Source organism: Agelaius phoeniceus, chromosome 1 (assembly GCF_051311805.1).
Source record: "Agelaius phoeniceus isolate bAgePho1 chromosome 1, bAgePho1.hap1, whole genome shotgun sequence".
Taxonomy (NCBI): Eukaryota; Metazoa; Chordata; class Aves; order Passeriformes; family Icteridae; genus Agelaius; species Agelaius phoeniceus.
The window spans coordinates 118,726,444-118,748,369 of record NC_135265.1 but is presented as its reverse complement, the minus strand read 5'-3'; the positions used below and the strand labels follow the sequence as shown (position 1 = coordinate 118,748,369).

General features: G+C 41.8%; 1 protein-coding gene across 2 annotated transcripts in view; it reads left to right on the top strand.

Moving 5' to 3' along the window:
- Positions 1 to 4,705: 4,705 nt before the first annotated feature.
- The window catches only part of CYP7B1 (cytochrome P450 family 7 subfamily B member 1), a 125,126-nt gene continuing 107,905 nt past the window's right edge, over positions 4,706 to 21,926 (top strand). Inside the window, exon 1 of one of the 2 annotated variants that reach the window (XM_077186020.1) lies at positions 4,706 to 4,943. In XM_077186020.1, the coding sequence (XP_077042135.1) occupies positions 4,846 to 4,943 (98 nt within the window). In that variant the 5' untranslated portion in view covers positions 4,706 to 4,845. The remainder of the gene's footprint in view (positions 4,944 to 21,926) is intronic. The other variant, XM_054643958.2, reaches the window with a different exon arrangement.

The following is a 21,926-nucleotide window of genomic DNA, read 5'->3' as shown; positions in this document are numbered from 1 at the left end:
AAGGTAAAGACTCAGCTTCAGAATGAGTGGAATCAATGGCTTATCGGTGACATGCTAGCTATTCCTTATTCTCCTACAGTGAATGAGTTTTATGCCAGATTAGGAAATAACAGATCTCACCTATAACAGAAAGGAAAAGGTGGGCTTGTATGACTTGTGGCACAGATGGCAGTATGGAGAAACAGGACCATGTTTTTTGAGGCTCTGCAATTGCACAAAGTAAAATTGGAGCCAGGAAGACGTAGCATTTTCTGTTGGGCCCTTCTTATCTTGATTGTCTTGCCCATCAATTTTATGTTTTCCCAGGGTCAATTTTTGACCCAAATGCCTTTCTTCTTTCCCAGTAAGACTCAGCCTGCAAACTGTAGGAACCATCTCAGAGGTTTTATACCTAAGTCCTCTTGGATCTTCTCCCCTCCCACACTGCCATTCCCACTCATTTCCTATTCCACCTCTGTTCTTGGATTTCACGTTTGAGTCATATCACAATTCCACATCTTAATCTCTACACTGAGACAGCTGCCAGTCTGTCACATACCTCCTCAAAATCTTTTTTATTCTTACTGTCATCTCCTTTCCTTTGGGCCCCAGATTTCATCTTGCCCATTCATCCTCAGTTTCCCCTCATATGTTCCTAATCCCCCTCTCTTCCCCTTCCTGGCTCCCATTCATAATCTCTTTGTCTATTCAGTTCCTGTCCTCGTCCCTATAGACCTCTCACCTCCTTTTTTTTATTTTCTGATGAGTCCATATGTTGCTGTATGTAGCAAGTATGTGTTTGGCATGGCATCCCACATGATAGTGGGAAATGGGACCAAGACATTTGACATGCAGAGACAGATGAATGGGACTTCTCAGCCATCTCAGTGTGGGATCTTGTTCAGAGCTCAGGCTGATCAGCTGTGATTGACACGGGAGGCCATGGGAGAGAGCCTGCAGTGCTGTCTTACAAAAGCATTAAATGCAGATTGGTGTGTGCTTGAAGGAGAGAACACAAAGTGAGAATCAGGTTATTAGTTTTGAATCAAGCAAGATTTAAGAGGTCTGTAAGCCTTTTCGTCCTACACTTAAATCACTGCATTTCCCTTTGCCTGTATTCTAGCAGGAAGGGAGACGGAGAGCAGGGAACAAAAAGGCTTTTAGTTTCATTGCCCTGAATTCAGCCTGATCTCTATTAGCTCAGAGCTTCACTTCCAGAGAAAACAGCTGCTGAGCTAAGAGCTGGAAGCAGACCCAGTTCCAGGGGCATCTTCAGAGAATGAAGCCCCAAAGGTCCAGCAGGTCATTAGAGTGTACAAAACCTCTTTTCTTGTGGGGCTTATAACCTAAATAAATTTGGACAGATTATCTTTGACACAGAGGTTAATTTGTTGACCCCATTTCAAAGTCTAATGCCACTGCCATTTCTCAAATCACTAAAAATGTTACCATGGGTATTTTCTTTAGCATTGTTCACAGAAATACATCAACTTTTTTTTGGTTGAAATAATTCATGCACACTTGAACTGAAGGCAAGAATGACCTTGCAGTATTGCAACTGCAATGGTTATAGCAGATCAAAGCTATAAGCTGTTTAAAATAACCTTTGAATGAGTAGTGCTGGGTGAGTGGAAAAGTAAGTAAGCCTTGTTCCCGCTGTTGCTTATAACACATATGTCACTGGTGTTTCAATGTAGAGAATCTGCTCTTGTCTAAGACTGGGAGTTTAAATCTTTGTGCACATGAAAGCTACCCAGTAGAACAGGCATTTGTCCATGTGCTGCATATAGCAAAATCACACTGTGATGTGTAAAATACTGTACAGATTGCAGTATATACTGTTCAAAGTTTATTTTGAGTCTTCTGCATTTTCATAAGACAAAAAAATATGATCTATATCATCTTACAACATTGGCAGTATGAAACATACACACAGTATGCATTTTGAACTGTAGCATATGTACAGAATGTTCACAATTTAAACAGGAGAAATGTAGCTCAGCATGTATCATCTATCTATCTATCTATCTATCTATCTATCTATCTATCTATCTATCTATCTATCTAATCTATCTATCTTTATAGGCTTATTACCATAGTATTAGGAACCTCTCTGAAACCCTTCCAACTGAAAAGCCCTCCAAGCTTACCTTAAGAATTTTCCATCCCTCCCCCTCTCCACCCCACCCCCAAACTCATAAGTACTTGGAAATGCTTTCACGTCTCTCCAGCCTGCAGCTGTTTCTGGAAGTTTTCTAATACATACAAAGGACACTTGAAGAAATTTGTAAAGGAGCCACTACTACCGTGATGGAACAACAGAAATTACACCCCACCAGTAAGGATAACAACTGGACACATCTGTATCCAGCTGGAGAGTAACATTATCCATTTCCAAATATAACAGTATTTGCACTCTTTCTCCTCACTTATGACCATGCTGCAGCAAGAACTCTATAAAGAGCTCATGACAACTTGAAACTGAAAATCCCTCCAATTCTTAATAAACTACTTTCCTAACAAGAGATCACATCGCTATAAGCCTAGGCTTGCACCTTCTGAAAATTAAATTAGGTTCCTCTTTCCTGCTAGAGCTTTGTTAAAGGGACCTGTTCAGCTTCACCCTCTTTCTCCAGTTAGCTGTGATGCCAATATCTATGGATACATCTATTATAATTTTAACTGGTACGTTATGTGTAAATATCATCCAGTCGGATTTGCATTGACGTAATTCATACTATATATAAGACATCAAACTTAAATATGTTCTAGCTTCCAGCTCTTTGAGATTCTTTCACTAGTTAAGAATTTAATCCATCCACTTGGACTTAAATGGTTGACACAGAACAGTACTCAGCATTCCTAAGGACTCAAGATGTTTCAGGGTTTGTTCTCTGTGGTGTTTGTGGTGTGGTTCAAAATGGTTTTTGGTGTGGGGGTGGGTTTTTTTTTTTATCTGCAATTGACCTGAGACAGTAACTTTCAACAAACATGAAAAGTGCAAACTAAAGAAGATTGTTGTAACCCTCTTCACACCCTTTGGCAGAACTACAGTAATCTTGGTGTTTTGATGTTTTGATTGTGGGTGAGGGCTTATTCTAGCTGCCACAGCTACTTAATTGTATGTGGACATTTATTTCTCACCAAACTGAACTGAAACACTAAATTTTCACAGAAGTCACTTGTAAAATGAGTAATATTTTACTGTGTAATGTCTTACAGTGCAATGCTTTTGAGTTTTAAATTAGTCCTTTTCCATTAATTTAGAGGGCTAGTAAATACAACTAAGAATCCCCTTGGGATTCCCAAGCTGGGGATTTCAAATACAGTTTCCTGCAAGAAGTTCTAAAGAACTACAAGTAAAGCATTAGTTTCTCTTATGGTTTCCCTCCATGCATCATTTTGCACAATCAGGGTGTCTGATTTTTTTGGTCTCAGGAGGGATAGACAGCTGATGGTTTTCAGCAATGTTGCTCAGATTTGGGTCACTTTTAATGTGGGACACACTACTTAGATTTTTTCCTGGTTTACGCAATGGCATTTTAAAATATTTCACTGCAACTAAAAGGAGTGTCTGAGGAAGAAGACACACAGCTCTGATGACTTCAAACCCTCAGATATGCCTCAGGCTCTCAAAAATCATGAAATCTACTAAGGAAGGTGCTTTGTTAACTGGCTTTTTTATCTGCTAAGATACATTTGGGAGTCTACAATTCTGAAAAAACTTGCAACAGGACAAGTCAGAAGACCAGTGTTCTACAGTTTGTTTCCAAGAAGAAAGAATATATATATATATAAACCACCAAGCATTGCAAAACATACAACATATGATACTGCATGCGGCTGAAAATGAGCATGAACTTGTCTGTCAGCATTTAACCAAACCACAACTCCAAAACCTGAAGGATCTTACTCCATCTCTCAGTGTTGAATTTGCATTGAAGAGTATCTTACATCACAGAAACATCTGAGTGTACCTTGTACCAAATGGCAGTAAGGAGCGGTAAGGTACTGCTGCTGCCCTGGTATTTTGTTAGTCCCTGCCCTGCCACGAAGTATTGAACTCCCTGCACCTCTTTGCCTCTTCACCTCATCCCAGCTCCTCGCGCTGGGAATCTCCCCATTGCCTGGACTTTGTCTCACACCTCCTCCTTCCTCTCTTGTACTCTCCGTAACACACCAGAGAGGCCGGCACAGTACGAGAACTGGACCCAGTTTCTTCTCATACAGTATTAAGAACCAACCCTCGCTATTTGTTATCATACAGCAGATTAAGTTTTATGAAGCTGTGGGATGTTGCCTTGCTTTTTACGGGGACACATATCGGGTGTCTGTATGAAAACCAAGCGGAGGTCAAAAGGCTGCCAGAGCTGCTCTGTCCGAGTCTGGCACCGCTCGCACTGGGGACACGCCACGGCCACTCCGCCACCGAGGCCACGTTTGCGGGGCACCGAGACCCTCCCAGGGTGCCGTGACGGCTGAAAGGGATTGAATGGCGGGGAGCACTGAGACGCCCCCACCGTTCCCGGGTCTCCGTCCTGGCACCTTCCTCCGCATCGGAGCCTTTTCCCGGCAAGCCGAAGGCTGGAGCTCCCCCTCCTCCGCCGCCGGGAAGCCGCGGGGGCGGGCGGGCGCGACCCTCCCCGTGCTGGGCGCTCCCCGGGGAGGAGCCGGCCGGGTCGCACCGGGCCCGCTCGCCAAGTCCGGCTCCGAGCAGCCAAACCCAGCCCCCTGGGCTCGGGGTGGGCGGGGAGGGACGGCCGGCCGGGCGCCTCTCCTGCCGGGAGCGGGAGGACGGGCGAAACTTTCCTCCCCGGCGGCGGTGGCGGCGAGGCACCGGCAGCCGCCGAGGCGAGCGCCGCCAGCATGGGCCCCGACACGCTGCCGCTCGGCACCTACGGCGGGGCGGCCGCCGCCGCCGCCCTGGTGCTCTGGGCCGTGTGCGTGCTCTGCAGGAGGAGAAGGTACCGGGGCGGGGGGCGGCCGCCGCATTCCTGCACGGCCGGGCCGAGGGGAGCGGGGCTGCCGGGCGGGCGCGCCGCCGCCGAGCCGCGCATTGGGCCGCGCCGCTCTCCGCCCGCCCCTCCGCTCGGGGCGGCCCTATCAGCGCCCGCCGGGCCGGGGGCGGCGGCCCCCGCGGGATGGCGGCCCCCGGGGGCGGCGGGCCCCGCTGCGGCCGGGGCCAGCGCGGGGGCCGCGGGCGGCAGCTGCGCCGCCGGAGCTGAGGGAGAACCGGGGGGGCGCGGCGGGGGGCGGTGGCGGCGGCGGCTCCTCGCCTGACCTCGGGCGGGGGCGGCCGCTGGCACGTGGGACTCTGGTCTCGCCTCCCGGCGATGCGTGGAATGCCGCGCTCCGAAAGGAGCTGTGCACGTAGCACGTCCCCGGGCAGCTCGGCGTGTGTGAGCACACGCGACGCTGCGGTTTGCTCAGGACCTGCTGCTCCGTGCAGCCGCAGAGCCCCAGAGCGGCCCGCGGCTGCTGCCCCGCGGAGCCCCAGGTGCGCCCGCCGTGCCTGCAGCCGCTGCTGCCGCGGGCTTGCGACATCGGCCCTCGCTGCTCTTCTCTCTGTGCCGAGTAGCTTGGGTCACAGACGTTCTAGTGACTTCTGTTAGTGTTACTCATGCTGTTGCCTTTAGTTTATTTCAAGTGTGCAATCTATATAAACTCAAAGAAGGTACACACGTGTTCTGGGACATTTCAAGAAGAACGTGCAGGTTTTTTGATGGAAAAAGAAGCCCTGTCTGAAAACTATACTTTCTGAAAACCTGTTGCTTTATATACATTTTCCCAGGTATTTTTCACTTGATGAAGTGAAATGCTTGGCTACCTGAAGCCAATACTTGATGCTCTTCAGTGTCTCTTCTGCAACTGATGAATAAATGTGTGTAAAGGCTGACGGAGGAGGCGTGAAGAAGGGGAGGGATCAGCATTCACTGGATTGTTTCCTTATTTTTAATTCATAAAATGAGATGAGTAGAAAAGAATAGATGTAATTCTGAGTAATAAACTGTTCCTTTTCCTAGTAATTGTAAGTTATTTTGCAAGATGTAGAGAAGCAAATGGAAAAAATAAATTGCACTACTAGTTCCTAAAAAAAATTAGAAGGGCAGTCTGGCAATTTTTAGACCAACATCCCTGACTTTGGGACCATGTATAGAATGAATTGAAAAACATTGAAAGTTTGTGTTTTGATCCCAAAAGGCATCTGAAAACAGGGTTAAGGGTTATTTCCATGGTGTCTGGTTTGGAACCATTATTACATGTGATTTGACTTGCAGAGCCCAATCCATTCCTTAAGTGAGACATCCATCCCAATGTTTGAGTGGGGTCATCCCATAACACAAACTGCTTGACAGAGTAGTCTGCAATGATGCTTCATGCTTCAGCTCAGTTTATGAAATGGACAGATGCTGCTCGACAGGTCACTCCTCCTCATCATCCATGCTGCTCCTCTGACCCTTTGTGAGCTTATTCTGGGAGTTAAACACATAAAACCTATTTTTTTTTTTGGCAGGTTTAGTTTGCTGCCAGTCTAGCTCCCTAAAGAACATCAGCACATAAAACAAAAGGGGAGCAGGAAGGCAAATGGGATTGGGTGTCTTTTTAAGGCTAGAAGATATTATACTGCCTCAGCCATATTATAAATTGTGCCTGTCATTAGTTTAAATTCTAGTGCAATTGTAAAAGAATTTTTGAAAATGGAAACAGGCAAAGCTGTTGCTTGTAAAGTTTTCAGCCAGATGTGAGTGGTAGGGAAAAAAGGATCAAAGAACCCATAATGAATTATTTTTATACCCCTTATGGCTGCAGAGATTTTCAAGTGCAGTTTAGAGTCTACAGAAAAATGGTTTGTGTCACAACAGTATCATGTTATACAGAAGACCTCACAAGAAAGTGTCTGTTTTGTCCCAAAAACCAAACTGCTGCTTGATTAATTAACTACTTGAAAGCCTGTGCTGTTTCTCAGAGAACTATATAAAGCACTAGCGAGCAAGCAACTGCAAATAACAAATGGTAAAACCTATCAACCTCTGTGTGGTACAGCCCTCAGCAGAAGGTGCTGGTGTTGAGGTACTATCCTGCCCTAGTAAAATGTGCAATTAATTCTCTTTCTTTTAGCATAAAGAAAGAAAAGAAATTATGCATGGTCTGTAGAGGTGCCTAGCAGCAGCCTGTTGATGTTCAGCAACCATTTCTGATCTGTGGGAAGAAAAGCTGTTCTAAAGGTGCAGTGGATTAAAAAATGGGGTTAGAGCTTAGTTCATGCTTCTCAAATTTGGTGCAAGTCTGTGATGTCCCCTTGCTTATCAGTTTATCCATCCCCATGTGTCCTCCACATGGGGAGTGTTGGGAAATTACTCCATAAATAAATGCCAAAGTCAAGGCTATGTTCCTGGTCATGGATCATAGCCATTTGGACAGAAGAGCAGACAATGTGGAGCTTGCTTATGCTAGAAGAAATGTTGGAACTTCAGGCATGCATGTGCTCTTGGTGAGTTAATATGTTGCCTTAATGTTGGTATGCTTGTAGCAGTGTGCAAACCTTGTATAGGGGAATGGTTGTGTTTAAGGTACCAAGATAAACTTTACCAGAATGATCAAATTTGACATCTTAACCACAGCCCTGCATGGACTCCATCAAGATTACCACAGTAGGCAAGTGTGTGTATATATAAATGAAGAGCTTAAGTAAGTAAATAAACACCACTAACTTGCACTTCAGAGTTCTGTGTGTTTGTTTTGCTGGGTGATGCCTCTGTCCTTCTTGACTGAGGTGAAGCAGGTGAAGCACAAAAGCCACCTTTGTGGCTTTTGAGAGTTACACATCTAGGAGCATAATGAGGCTTTGTATATCCTGGAGAAGAGAACTTCCTAAATCCATCACTGATGCTCCTTAAGCAGATGTTACAGGATTTCAGCTTTTTTGGTATAAGGTGCTTCCACTCTGTTTTCTCTCAGCCTGAGGTGCTTGTTACTGGAGCAGGAAAGGTGTTGTATTGACTTAATCTGCTGCTGCTTTTTTCTGTAATGCAGTTGACATAACCTGGCATTACAAGATTTGAGGGCGAATTCAGTACCAGTTTTCTCAGTGATAGAGTAGAAAGGAAGAGGAATTTCCTTTTGTATAAATGCTTATCATTTGAGTGCTTGTGGCAGTAATAACACAAAGGAAATTAATTGGAGTCTTTGCCAGGTTTTGTATCACAGATGGTGAAGAAAAAGAAGTAGAACAAAAGTTTCTGTGATCACAGAAAAAATTAATTTGAGTTAAACTCAATGTCAAATGAGTCTCAGTGCCTTCTGCATGCTAAGAGAGATCTCCCTCTCACTGGTTAGTGAAGAAAAGCCCATCTAGGCTGTTTGCTGGGGAATGTGTTTTCTCCAGCGAGCACTTCGATCTTGCTGCTGCATAAAAGTATTTCTGCTATGGCAAAAGCTGATGATTTCCTAGCCTGGAGACTGTACAGATTATATTCTCTTTTGCCTTCATGTTTTACTTCAGCCCCAGCCTCATGTGGTTTTTTTTGGTGTTTTCAAACTGCTTTTCCACTAGCTGTACACAGTCTCATGGAGCAGGAGGTAACATGTTGGGTGAAGCTGACTCCCATTTGTCTTCCAGCAGTAATGCTGCCCAAGTCAGAAAAGGGCCCTTGAGATCTTCAGGGCTGTGTCTCCTGCTAACTTCCATAGGTGTAGTACTATTCCACTTTTTGTTGCTGAGATTGATGCATATTTTTGGTTGCTAGTGTTCATTGCATGTCCATGACTGAAAATGGTCACAGACTGTAACCAAGAATTTGTGGAAAAGGCTGGGGTATTCTCTGACTCCCTCCTTGAAGAGCAGATGATGCAAATTACTAGGAAGAAGAAGCTTAGGCTAACCACAGATTAATACCACTGCCTTAGGGGAAGAGGACGGTGGAGACAAATGGAACAAGAATTGTTGTGTCCCTATTTATCTGTTGAAATTGAATTCTTCTCCTAAGGTTTGCATCCCAAAGTTTTTCAGATAAATAAAATACAGACCAAACCTGGAAAAAGGTTCCTCATCAGAGCTTTGTAACTGCTTGGAAAGTTAACACACGTCTGATGTGAGCTGCATCAATGACAGGGTTTGTAAAAGTGATTCTCTCTACAATTCTATTGCTTTAAAATGAAAGGTAGATTTACATTACATAATAGGAAGAAATTCTTTATGAATTAGAAATTCTTTTTTTTTATTCTTTAATTCTTTATTCTTTAACCTTTATGATGAGGTTGAGGAGTCACTGGAAGAGGTTTCCCAGAGAAGTTGTGGCTGCCCCATCCATGGAAGTGTTCCAGGCCCAGTTGGATGGGGCTTTAAATTTTCTCATGGCAAGGATTTGGAACTAGGTGATCCTTAAGGTCCCTTCTAATCCAAACTATTCCATGATTCTGTAGTTTTGTAAGGTTGGTATTTTAATTATTAGGAATGGTCTTCACATCAGGATTGCACGTCAGAAATGCTATGATATGTGGCACATGTTGTGGTTTTAATTTACAGCAGTATAGGAATTTCTGTGCTGCATTAGATGGGACATGTACCTTCTAATAGATTGTTTCTGACCAGTTTCTAAAGCATCAGAACATGGTATTAAAAAACCTCCAAATTTATACAGTGTAATTGTAGATTGAAGTCAACGTAAGAAGAATTGCACGATACATTTCTGAGAAAGGACTTTGCTGTGACCTGAGTTATGGATTTAAAGCCTTGTTGAAGCAAACTGTCTTTCATTTTCCCTTTTATTCTATATTTTAAAATACCTCTGATCTATACAATTACATTAATCTAAGATACTTTTCCCCAAAATTGCTCTCTTGAACCCAGAGAGATATTGTTGAAAAGAATATAGATTTTGTCTTTGCCTTCAAGAACATCTTATCCTTCTCTGTGACAAGCTGTGAGCTTGCTAACAGCTCTCTTACCAAGCGAATTGTAGTTCACAAGATGTCATCAGCCTGTCTTTTTTACCACTTCTGCTAATTTAGGCAATATGTTAAGGTAGTTTTCAGTTGGAGGGAACATCAGGAAGGACAGATAGAAGGATACCAGAAAAATCTGGCCTCTTCCTTCTTACCTTGGCCTTCTGCAGAGGCCTTTTTCTCCATTCTTTTGATTGGACCTCTAGGGAGTGCACGTGTTTTCATGACCTCCTTTTGTTTACTGACATTGTCCGCTCTTACTCCACTCTGAAAAGGACTGAAGACTGAAACTGTTTAAGGCAGAAAAGTAACAGTTCTGTTTCTTAAGTAGCCTTAGGAAACCTTTCTTTCTCACCATCACACTTGGGTTTTCTGTCAACTGTTCACTGCTGTGCCAAGATGTGGTGGAAGCTTATTTCTTTGCTTGCTTCTACTGGTCAGAGCTTAAGTGAAGGTAGAATAAAATGAAGTCAGCAAAACTAACCTTCTCAAGGTGTACAAGTCTCCATTCACAGGCTGTTGGTTTTTCTTATGTCTCTAATAGACCTGGAGAGCCATTATATCATGGGTCTTGCACAGTAGTGTGTTTCAAGACAGGTTTTTCTTTTTCTTTATTTTTTTTTGTTCTGCTTCTCATCCTTCTGATTTGTAGCATGCGTGTCATGCACATTTTGAGTTCCACTTCCTACCAATACTTTGAAGATGATATTAAAGATGAGACCTCTTTTAGAAGATAATGAACCTTGCCAGTGATCTCTGATTTACAGAATTCTTTGCTTAAGGTACACTGCCACCTAGCAACAGTTTCCCTTCCCTCCCAGTTTTCTTGACCTACTTTGTTGGGGGTTGTTCAGCTTTATAGTTTATACCTGGTCTGGCCTTGATCAGCATCCAGAACCCATCAGTAGATGCCATCCTGGTAAATGTATATGTGTGCGAGGTGGAGATATTTTTAGTGGCAATAAGAACTGCTAGCTTCTGGTTTCTGACTAAAGTACAATGCTTGATACTTTCATGGGGGTTTTTCCTCCTCATGTTTCTGTGGAAAGAGCCTATAATATTTTTTCCCTTCAAATTACTGATTTTGCTTTCTTCTGTTCTTTATTCTTTGGTGCAAATAAAATTAAAGGGTGAGAATTAAAAGGAATCGCTTTCAGCTCTTTTTATTATTCCAGTGCAACATGAAGCATGGAGTGTCCATCTAGAGCACTGTACACAAACACACAGAGCTTACAGAAAGTTCTGAACAATTAACCCTTCTGCTTCTCTTCCAAGCTGATAGTCCCAAAGGTATGAATGAGGACAACCCACGTGAATACATAGTGCCTCAAAAATTATATTCATTCTTACCACTATATTTAGAGGAGGAAAACAAGCTGGTTGGCAAATCTGAGCTGAAAGGTTACAAATAAAGGCTGATGTGAAGGAAGAAAAAAAGGGGCAATCCTAATCCTAATGTCCCCTTACATGAGCTATGAACTACTTCTCCTTTAAGCATGATGGTGAAATTTGCCCCCCGATGTGTTTAATAACTGGTGATGTAACTGGAGAGCTGCATCATCAGGTGACTGCAGGATTTCTTGGAATCTTGACTCACAAAGCTACCTGGGTCTCAGCTCCCTCAGGAAGGAGTCACTGGGATGAAGGGACTTGGCTAAGTCCCAAGCTTGCAGTCTTGATTGGGGACTCCTCCTCAGTTCCCCTACTGTAAATTGGAGGTCAGTGTGGTCTCTTGATTTACAGATAACACAGACAAATGCTTCACTAGGCACTCAGAGAGTTGTCAGAGCTGCTGAAAAGAATTCTTGCATGGTATAACTGCTCAACATATGCTGAGGAACTGTTGCCTGTCCATCCCTTTCTCCTATATGCTGAAATACAATTTTAGGTATTGTATTGTTGCAATAGTCAGCTAAGTTGTTGAATTGTGCCAGACACTTTAGTGTTTTGCTCAGTTATGAGAATTATGGTCCCATATATAATTTTTGTTTGGTTGGTTGGTTTGGGGTTTTTTTCTGTTGGTTTTTTTTTTTTTTCCCCCCAGTCAATTGTTTTGATTAAGAAGTTGGGCAGGGCTTGTTTTGATAAAGTAATATAACTGTTCTTAGCACTCCATCTAGTCACTTATTTAACTTAGTGCATTGTAATGCCAGAGAGTGGGGGAAATACAGAAGCTAAAGGAAACAGCATACGTGCAATGTTAATACACTATATGAAGTTAAGGAAAATCTCACTGTTAAGTTGGCAGTCTTTTTCTCTTTTATCCAAGTTTTATAGATCTCCTTGGTATTGGAGCCAGACTTGGAACACATTTTCCTGACTTCTAGTTTTGTGCTTTAACTTGCTGCCTTTTCTTTCCAAGACATTTACCATATATGTATGACATTATAGCTGTCTGGTAAACTAACTTTTTCAACCATGAGGCAGATTTTGAATTCTGACTTCAAACTTCAGTAGTGTTCTTTTTCTTTCCCCATCATTTAGTGATCCTTTTACAAGAAGCATGTAGGATTTTAGGCTAATATCCATTTGCATGCCGTCTGGGTGAATTTTGGCTGACTGAGAGTCCCATAAAACAAAAGTTTCCTCTTTACAAACCACATGGATCTTGGCTGTAGATATTCAGTCCCTTTCTCCACAAACTGTTTTTAATGGTGCCAGATTCTTCTGTTTCTTCTCCTTGTTTGGCACATGTCAGGAAAAAAAAATCTTGGCTCTTGTATAGAACATATCTTGTTTCCTCTTAACTGCTCGTACTTTCTATTCGTAATTCAAATCAGCACAAAAATGCTATGGTTGTGCTTCTCATGATTTAATCTTGTAGTTTCCTAAGCAGTATTCCAATTCTCTTAAAAAAATAATGCTCTCTCATACTGTAGGCCTAGTGGTAGGAGGTTCTAGCCGAATGCAATGGATGCGTTCCTGTTGATTTTGGATAATGCATGGAGTCCTGGCAAAGTGGCCCGCTCAAGCCCGTGGAGGCACGTGAAGAAAGAACAGATGAGCAAAATGAAGCTAAAATGGGGTGTTACAGGAGTACCCTCTCCACCATCCATCCACTTTCCCCTTTCTGACACTGCAGTGAAAACCTGGACTCCAACACTTTGTAGACTCACGTCCATAGTGGGCAGTTGAAGAAATGTCTCCTTCCTGGCCCATGGCAGCCCAGGGATCTGTCAGAGAGATTGTGTGTTTGTCACAAGCTACTCATTTTCCTTGCTGACAGCCTTACTCTGCACCCTTTGAGCTCTTGTATGAGTCAATGTGCTTGTGATGGCTAAGGCAGAGTGCAGCACTGTGAAGTGTGGTTGTCTGTTTTATTGTGACTCTCCAAAAAAACAGCTAACTGCTTTAGTGGTCTGCTCTTTCCTTATCCCATTGTCTTGCGTCTCATAAGATCATTCCCCAGATCTCTCCTGAGTGATAATTACAAATTTTTATGTAACTTGCCTTGTCTAAAATGATTTGGATAAAATTAGAAATTTTTCAATGATATGTTGAAAAAATGATCATGGAAAATTGCCACATTTCTTTACTTTTTAAAGTGATCAAGTATTAAAAAAAATTATAGTCTAATTTCAGCATGGTGTGAGAATGCAGAAGTTTTGCAATTATAAGCTCTGGCAGCTCTGTTTATCTAAAAAAAAACAAAACCAAAACCAACCCAAATATTCTGTAGCATGAAAAAACTATTGCTGTTAAAACACAGTGGGCAGAACTGATGAAGTCAGTTTTTCAGTCTTTTTGTACTCTTTCTTTCCCTTTGTATGCCAGCAAGAGGGTGGGTCTGCCCTTTGGTCACAGTGTGCTACTGTAGCCTGTGAAGGCTTCACAGGGATGGTCTCCAGCTTTCTAACAGGGACCCAAGGAAAACCAAAAAATATATTTAGAAATTCCCATTTAATCAGGTTAACAAAAGCAGGATGCTGAGGAAAGAAGGACAATTACTACTATCTCCTCAGAGAGAATTGGAGTGACTTCCATTGCCAGTCTACTCACCTGATGCTACAGTAGTGTTTGGTCATCATCCCTAGCTGGAAAGTACTGCTCTGTGTTTTCTTCTTCAGTGCTGGTCTGGCTTTTCAGGTTACAATAGCTTGTCTTCAGATCTTCTGGTGTGAGATAGATCATAGCCATGCTAATTCTCTCCAGCTGGTTTTTCAGCATGAGAAGCTTCTCTAAAAATAGCTCAAAGAGTGGATTGATGGCAAAGCATAATTTTTTCCTTCACTTGTTCAGGAACTGATCTGCAATATTTACTAAGCTCAGACTTATACTTCATTAAGACAGAAAAATGTCCATGGAAGATTTACTTTTGTTTTGGTAGGTACTAGTATTTGTAAATTGTTTCCAGTGCATTATGTGTTTCCTCCATATCCCTCTCAAAAACTTCTGTTAGTCTATTGAAGCAGATTTTTTTATGTTTTTAAAAGATTTTAAGATGACTAGGTTAGTTTCAGCATAACCATTGTGCTTAAATAGCAAATTTCCTAGACCTGCAGTTGAGGGTGAGGCGTGGTGCCAGAGCCCGTGCTGCAACATTCATCTGTGATTCCTGTTTAAAAAGTAGCAGCTGTGTAGCTGTACCAAGAGTGAAAATGTCTCAGTTCAGGAGTCATCCAAGAACCAATTGTAAAACATGATGAACCCACTGAATTGATATTTGGGAGGAAAAAATGAAAGTACTGTGAGAGCTGGCTTGTATGTGGTGCTCTTTTTAACCTTAAGTACATGCCTGAAAGATTCTGATTGAACAGCAGTAGGACTTAGATGTGTGCATCTGATGATGAAATGGAGTCCACAGTGCATGACTACACAAAAGATGTTGAGGCCTCTCAGTGACAGTTGCCATCACAGTGTCTGTGACTGATGGTGATTCATTTCTAGGCCCTGGAGCAAGGGCAGCAAGTTGGGGTCAGAGCCTGGGCTCCTTCGGAGGGCCAAATGAGGGAAACTTGGAGTTTGTGTCCTAGCAGCTTGCACGTAATATCCTTTAAAGCCAGGTTAAATTATCTGTCACTGTTAAGGCTCGACACAGAATTGTTCACAGCAGGACTGGAGAGGTTCCCCCTGTATGTCAGTGCTCAGTGGCTTGGGAAACAGCTGCTTGCACAGTGTCTGGTTTTGTGGTTGAACAGACAGCTCAATTTCTGGCATTGCTGCTTTAAGAGACAAAAATTGTAATCAAGCTTCAAAGAAATCTTGCATATGTGAATGAGTCAGAATTATTTTTTCTTCTATAAGCTGTTTAGTTTCATGCATCTTTATGTAGTGAAAACTCTGCTAGATCCTGCTTGGTATTACCACCTTATGAGTGAAGGGACTTTTTTCACAACCTTTGGACTTCCTTACATGGAACCACATCAGCTATAATAAATTCAGAGCCTTAAAAACCTGTTGTTATGAAGACTTTAAAATAAAACTGTGCGGGCTGTGTCTGTTCAGTGGTAAGAAGCTAAAATAAGACAATGCTGAGATCTGTTGGGCTCAAAAGAAAGTTCAGGTTTCCTGCTTTCATGATCTCCATTCCAGAAGGAAAGCTTTGTGTTTCTATCTTGGAAGCCCAAGTTTAATAAAGCACAGTTATTGTGACCCATCCAGTCTTACTTCCCACATAGTCTAGTCCTTTGCAATGTCTCCTGCATTTGATATATTAAATTGCTGTTGTGTTTGAACACAACTGTGCATGGAAAGATGTCCTGCCTTTGGTTTATTTTTTACTTGGAGGGATGTTCTTACCATTCTGTTTTCACTTTTAGGAAAGAGGGTGGGTTCACTCTCATTAGTGAATGTATATATCCTTTGAAACATTGAGAAAATTTAAGCAATTTAAATTAGGAAAAATGTCCTGAGATGTCGTCCAGTACAAACAAACAAGTTCATCTCCTGTTCAAAGTACTAAATACTCCTATTGCAAATAAAAGCCTGCTTAAAGGCAGGTATATATTTAAAGGCACGGGCAAGTTCATCTGACACATCTTTACTTTTGTCTCAATGGCAATTTAGTGTGGACTGAAGCAACTTGCTTTTTATGCTTTCTCCTCCACTGCCAAGAATGTTTGGGTGGACCAATTTATGTGTGCTTCCTGGTGCTGCTCTGTAGTCTCTGCATTGCATGCTTGCTTCATTGTTTGGGGAAGAAGATCAGCTAATTCTTTTACCAAAGACCATGAAAGCCAAAACTTGTTTGCTTTGTTTTGCACACTATTTCAGCATATTTTGTTATTAATAATATCTCTGAGACTATTGTTTAGGAGTGAGGCATATGTGTTATCTCATGCCTCCAAATTGTGTTGCAGCAGTTCCAGATGCACTGTTCTCAAATGCACTGTGGAAATGCACCCAGTAGAAATGTGAGGTATAAAGATGTTTAAACTGTAGTGATACAGTTGGTTTCATCAAAATGAAAGCCCAGGAAGATTTTTCTTGTAATTGTTTTTAGCACAAGGACTATGTGCTGATTTGGAACATCAGATAGTTTCTGTTATTAGACCATGTGAAAAACCCTTCCATATATGCATATAGTTGCAACTTTGTAGGTAATTGGGGGTGTTGGAAATGTTCTACAGAGATACAGTTTTGGTCTCCTGGTCATTGGATTGAAGACTGCACACCTGGCTCAGTTCTCAGCGAATGACTGGAGCATTGGAAGTGACTGGAAGATGGAAATCCAAAGTGAAGTCTGCTTTAGGATTCCCGTGTGTGCAGGGCATTTTCACCCCCACAGCTTTTGCTCAGTGGTCAGGATCCAAGGCTCTAGGTGACAAAACCCCTGCTGTTGCCACAAGTGACCATTTGTACCTCTGGCATCCTATTTAGTCCCAGGTGCAGTGATCATTTACAGCTGCATCTTCAGCTCTGCTGTGTCAGATCCTATTTTTACTTTTTGTGGCGAATATCAAATCATCTCCTTAAAGGTGCAGGGTGGTGGAGAGTCTCTCCTGCTCATGGCAGTCAGTAGATTTCTTAAGATTGTGGAAGGGGTGAATTAGTTAATTGCGTGCTGAAGTATGAATTTTACTGCAAGTCAACATGGAATAACATAGAATCACAGAACCATAGGTTGGTTTGGGTTGGAACAGGCCTTAAAGATCATCTATTCCAGCTCCCCTGTCATGGACAGGGATGCCTTTCACTAGATCAGGTTGCTCAAAGCCCCATCCAACCTGGCTTTGGACACTTCCAGGGATGGGAGTCTTGACCATCCTTGGGCAGTCTGTTTCAGTGGACATCTCTTTCATTTTCCAGGGTTGGGTTGGTCAAAGCAGCCTCAGTAAATAAGAGTTTTCATGCTAAATTTCTCAGAACTGTTCTGTTTAGGAGAAGCAACTGGCATGGTTGGATTGCATCATACAGGTAAGGTTCTTAGGCTCTTTTGCAATCTTTTCATAGTGATTACAACCTGACTGCAGAGTGTGGCTGCTGTGTAGCACTAGATTTACGTCACTAAAGGATAAAGTCTATATTTCTCACTCCTCACTTTTTCAGCAGGTTTTATGTTTTGTATCATCCCTTTTTTTCTGCTAGATATTAGAGTACTTTTTATAGTCTGATCTCAGTTCACTTTTTATACTCTCCACAAAATTCATTGTGCTTTTTAGTAATTGTCTTCATGAATTCTCATTACTATGCTCAGAGGGTAAGCTAGGCTAATGAGACCCTTTTTTTTTTTCATTTGAGTGAGTTTTGCTAATTGCTTTTATCACACTGGAACCTGTAAGGGGATTTTCTGTGGACAAAATGACAACAAAAAAATGAAGTGCTTTTGTTGGTAAGTCACCTGGCAATTCCTCATGGATCCTCAACATAGCTGTCAGCTAACATGAGTGACTCCTGAACGACCAGTGCCTCTAATTGCCCTTTATTTCCTCTCTGTTTTCCTTGTGTGGGATTTCTCAATTGATGGGATGAAACTTGAAAGCAGGTTGTGATGGAGTGCATCTCCAGTCAGCAGTAGAAAGAATAAAAGAATGAGATTAGGATGGTCAACATGCATCAGGAAGAGAAATTTCATCCAGCCTCTTGCCCTGTCCTGTGGTTGTGGCTGATCCCTTCCCATCTCCGTTCATAACTTTTATTGTTGCTCCCTAACAGCTCAGCTCATGCCAGGACCCCGTCACTAAGGCTGCAGACCTAAGGGGTGAGGACTTCAACACTTACCCTTTTCAAAGGCTCTCTGCTTTCCCAATTATCAATTTGTCTCCATCTCCTTCCCCAAGTCTTGCTTACCGTAGTGAACATCACCCTTAGCACTCATCTACCCCAGAATCATATATTTATTTTCAGCATGAGGCTAGCATAAGGTTTTGTGAAATTCCTAGGAAAGTATAATTGAAAGAATTTCAAGCCCCAGAAATGAGATGGCAGCTATTAGTTGAATGTATCTAAAAGGTGACAGCCTCCTTGAGTCTTGGGTTTACCTGTGTTCTAGCTTTTGAAGAAAATTTACATTGAACCTAATAGAGTTTATTAACCAATAATTTAAATTATTGATGTTTATAAATTTCACTAGGTTTATGTAAAATCAAGATATATTTGGATTTTTTTTTGTCTTGCTTGAAGTTTTCCCCTTGAGCTCTACTGTAGTCCTTTATTATCTTTGACTTTGTCAAGAATACCTTGAAAGCTTCTTGCCTTTTCTGTCATACCTGCCTTCTGCAGGACTCCTTGCAGGAAAGGATTAGAGCCATTGCTATTCTCTTCATTTATATAATTCTGTCATTGCCTTGACATCAGCGTAATCTTCTTGACTGGCTGATCAAACTGATTTTCAACAGTTTTAGACAGAGTAAAAAATTAGTGCATTTAGGTCTTCCTTGATTTTTCTGGCAGTTTTCTCTGTCATTCAGACTAACAGTTTTTTTGAATCTCAAGTCCCTTTTGTATTTTTCTGTGCTTATCTTCTTTCTTATAAAATATCTACTACACTGGAATTTTCTAACTTTTAGACCTTTAATTCTTCTAATCTTATGTCAAAGCAATTAACAAGTGATAACAGACCCTTATCAGACTTCCTATTATGTCAGCATTCAACATGAATTTTTGGCCTTACTTTAGACATTTGAGATTTTCCACAAATTTCAATAAACCTGGGATTTTATTTTTAGATATTTACTCACAGCATAGAGCTTTGATGGTAGCTGCATGTTAATCATACAGCCAAATGAAATCTCTTCTGTGAGTGGTGTGTGTAGATTTAGCCTTTTTGTGGTTCATAGCACATCAATAACAACTGAAATACTATTGCAGCAAGAAAATCTTTTCAAATCACAGCAAATCCTGCTGCTGTAGCCTTCAGAAAAGGGAGAAATGCTCTGGTTTGAAGTCCTGTTTCTACCATGAAACGGCTTTGGATTTTGTAACAGAGGAAGGGTTTGCAATTTTGCTTTGCAGGATGAAAATACACAGTAGTTAAGGGTGCCTTTGGGATAACTGCAGACTCTGGATCTCTCGGTGACACGTTAAAGACCAGCAAAAATTTTCCAACCTGACTGCATTAGCGGGGTTTGTGGTCTGTCCTCCCACCAGGGCTGTGCCTGCAGAAGCCCTCTGGCAGTGGCAGCAGAACCTGGGCATGCAGGGGGTTGCCGTGGTAGCTCCTTCTGGTTGAGGAGCCACCTTTGCATGTCTGTTTGAGACATGTTTGCTCACATGGAATTTACTGATGATTAGGGCAGACCAGGCCATACAGAAAGGAGTGGAAACCTTCATGCTAAGGACATGCAGCCTGACCGTGCACAAGTTCTTTGCTTTTGCTGGAATTCACCATCTCACCGTGCTTACACATGGGGACTTACCTCACCATGTAAAGGATAATACTTGGCAAGTTTAGTTTGGATTCACAAAAGTCCCCTTGCATTCTGATTCATTGAATTGATGAAGTGGTGGTTCTTTATAAGTCTTTGAATAGTTTTGGTTTTAGTGGGACTTGAGCTTCTAAGTGGAGCAGAAGCTCAAGTTTTTTGACATATCAGCACTTTCATGCTGAGGCAAATGTGAATTTCTGGTTTGATGATATGATACAGATTGTACAGCAGTATTTCCTTTCCTTAGTGCCAATGATTTCCGGGGGGGAATGTGGTTCTAATGTTATGCTTTGAACAGAATTTCAAAGTTCATTGAGGAAGAGACCACTTCTTGTTGGTAACTGAGGTTACTTAAAAATAACACTTTCACATCCGTCTACATACCCCTGCAGGACGACAGCTTTCAAGACTGGGGCTGGTTGTAGGTTTCCTTTTATATACAACGCCACTTATGTTTGAATTTATGGATTGCATGGCATTGTAATGGCTACGTGGCCCTGATCATGAGGCAACCTCTTTTCTCGTTCCCAAAAATGTGAAGAAGCAGTGACATGTTTCTCAAACTCCCTCCTGGTTCTGTAATGCTATCAGCTGCCTGTGGCTAGACAGAGTTGGCACTTCTGCTAAACTCACCCTTTATTTTTCTTTCCATGAGCTGGCACGCTTGTGCTTAACCACACTGGCTAACGAGTCCAATCTGGTGTTTCCCAGTGGGATACTAACTTTTTAAAACCAATCTGAAGCTTGTTCCTCTTTCATGAAAAATATGAGGAGGTGTAATTCTATTGACTTACACAGAACAAAAGTACTCTGTTTGAGTTGTTGAGAAGGCTGAAGTCTTTAGAGCCTTTTTGCAATTGTAAACAATAAGATGCAGAGTCAAGGACTTCTGTCTTCTGGCTATGAAGCAATCAGATGTGAATTTTCTCTAATCATAATGATGAAACTAATAACATAGTTGCTAAATGTCATGAAGTGGCTTTTGACCCACAAAGTTTTTCTGATATTATAGCGGTTTTTTGTTTGTTTTGGGCATCTAGAAACTAAGATAGAACATCTTCAACAAAATCTATCCTGAGCTTGTGAGAGCTTCCCAGGAGAAGTTCTTCATGTAGTCTCCAGCTGAACAGATTGTTACTATCAAATTTTTAAGAATTTCTTGTGGTCACTCTAGTACAATATAGTTCCTTCTATAGTATGAACAAAAGTCTGTGGGTAGTAAAAATAATGAGCTTTTCCTATTGTGAAATGTGCCCGTGTTTCTGTGCACGTCTTCCCACAGAAACCAGCTGTGAGGGGAGAAGGCAGGTAGGCTGGTGGGAATCACCTGTCAATGGAGTGAGTCACAGGACCCAGTCAGGGTCTGGGAAGCAATCTTTGTCCTACTCTGCAGACAGAGACACACAGAGCTTAATTATTAATTTTTTTTTCCAAAAAAAGATCATTTGCCTCATCTGTGATCAGATTCATGCCATTGCAATCATGAAGAGTGTGAGTGCTCTGCTGTTTTTCCTTACTGTCAGGAATATCACTTCTAAACCTGATGTTCAATCTTTAACTAGCAGTTTCTACTTCAAATTTAAAATCATTCCTTTTTTAGGTGTTTTTTCCTAAAATAATGAGGATTGAAATAAATGAGAAGATAACTCCAGGGTAAAATGAGAAAGGTGTAGGGTAGGTATTTTTATTGGGGTAGAATAGGTGGTAAGCTTTTGGAAACAAAGGAGAGCTCATGAGAAGAGAATTGCAGACTGAAAACCCCTACTATCCTTTGACTACTATCAGACTCAAACATTGCTGCAGTCTTAGCCTGCTAATTAACCACAACTGATACATTGTGGATCCTTGTAAGTAAGCAGTTTTCCTTTAACTCTGGTTTAACTCCTGAAGATACTATTTTAGGTGCTTATTTTTATCTAAGTTTTGCATTCATTTACTTGTACTGTTTGGTGTCAAAAATATCAATAAAAGCTTTATGAGATACATCTTTTATGAAGTATCAAAACATAGGTCCTGTCAGTCTACAGCTTTATGACATTGACTTTTGAAAGGAAAAGATCTCTTTTTCTTTTTTCCATAAAATTGATTTCCATTGCTTGCTATTTTCTTTAGTGTCAATTACCATTTGTTATCAATTCAGGCACTTGGAGATCTTGGAACTGAAAGCGCAGTACAACTTCTGTAAAGTGAGTTTGT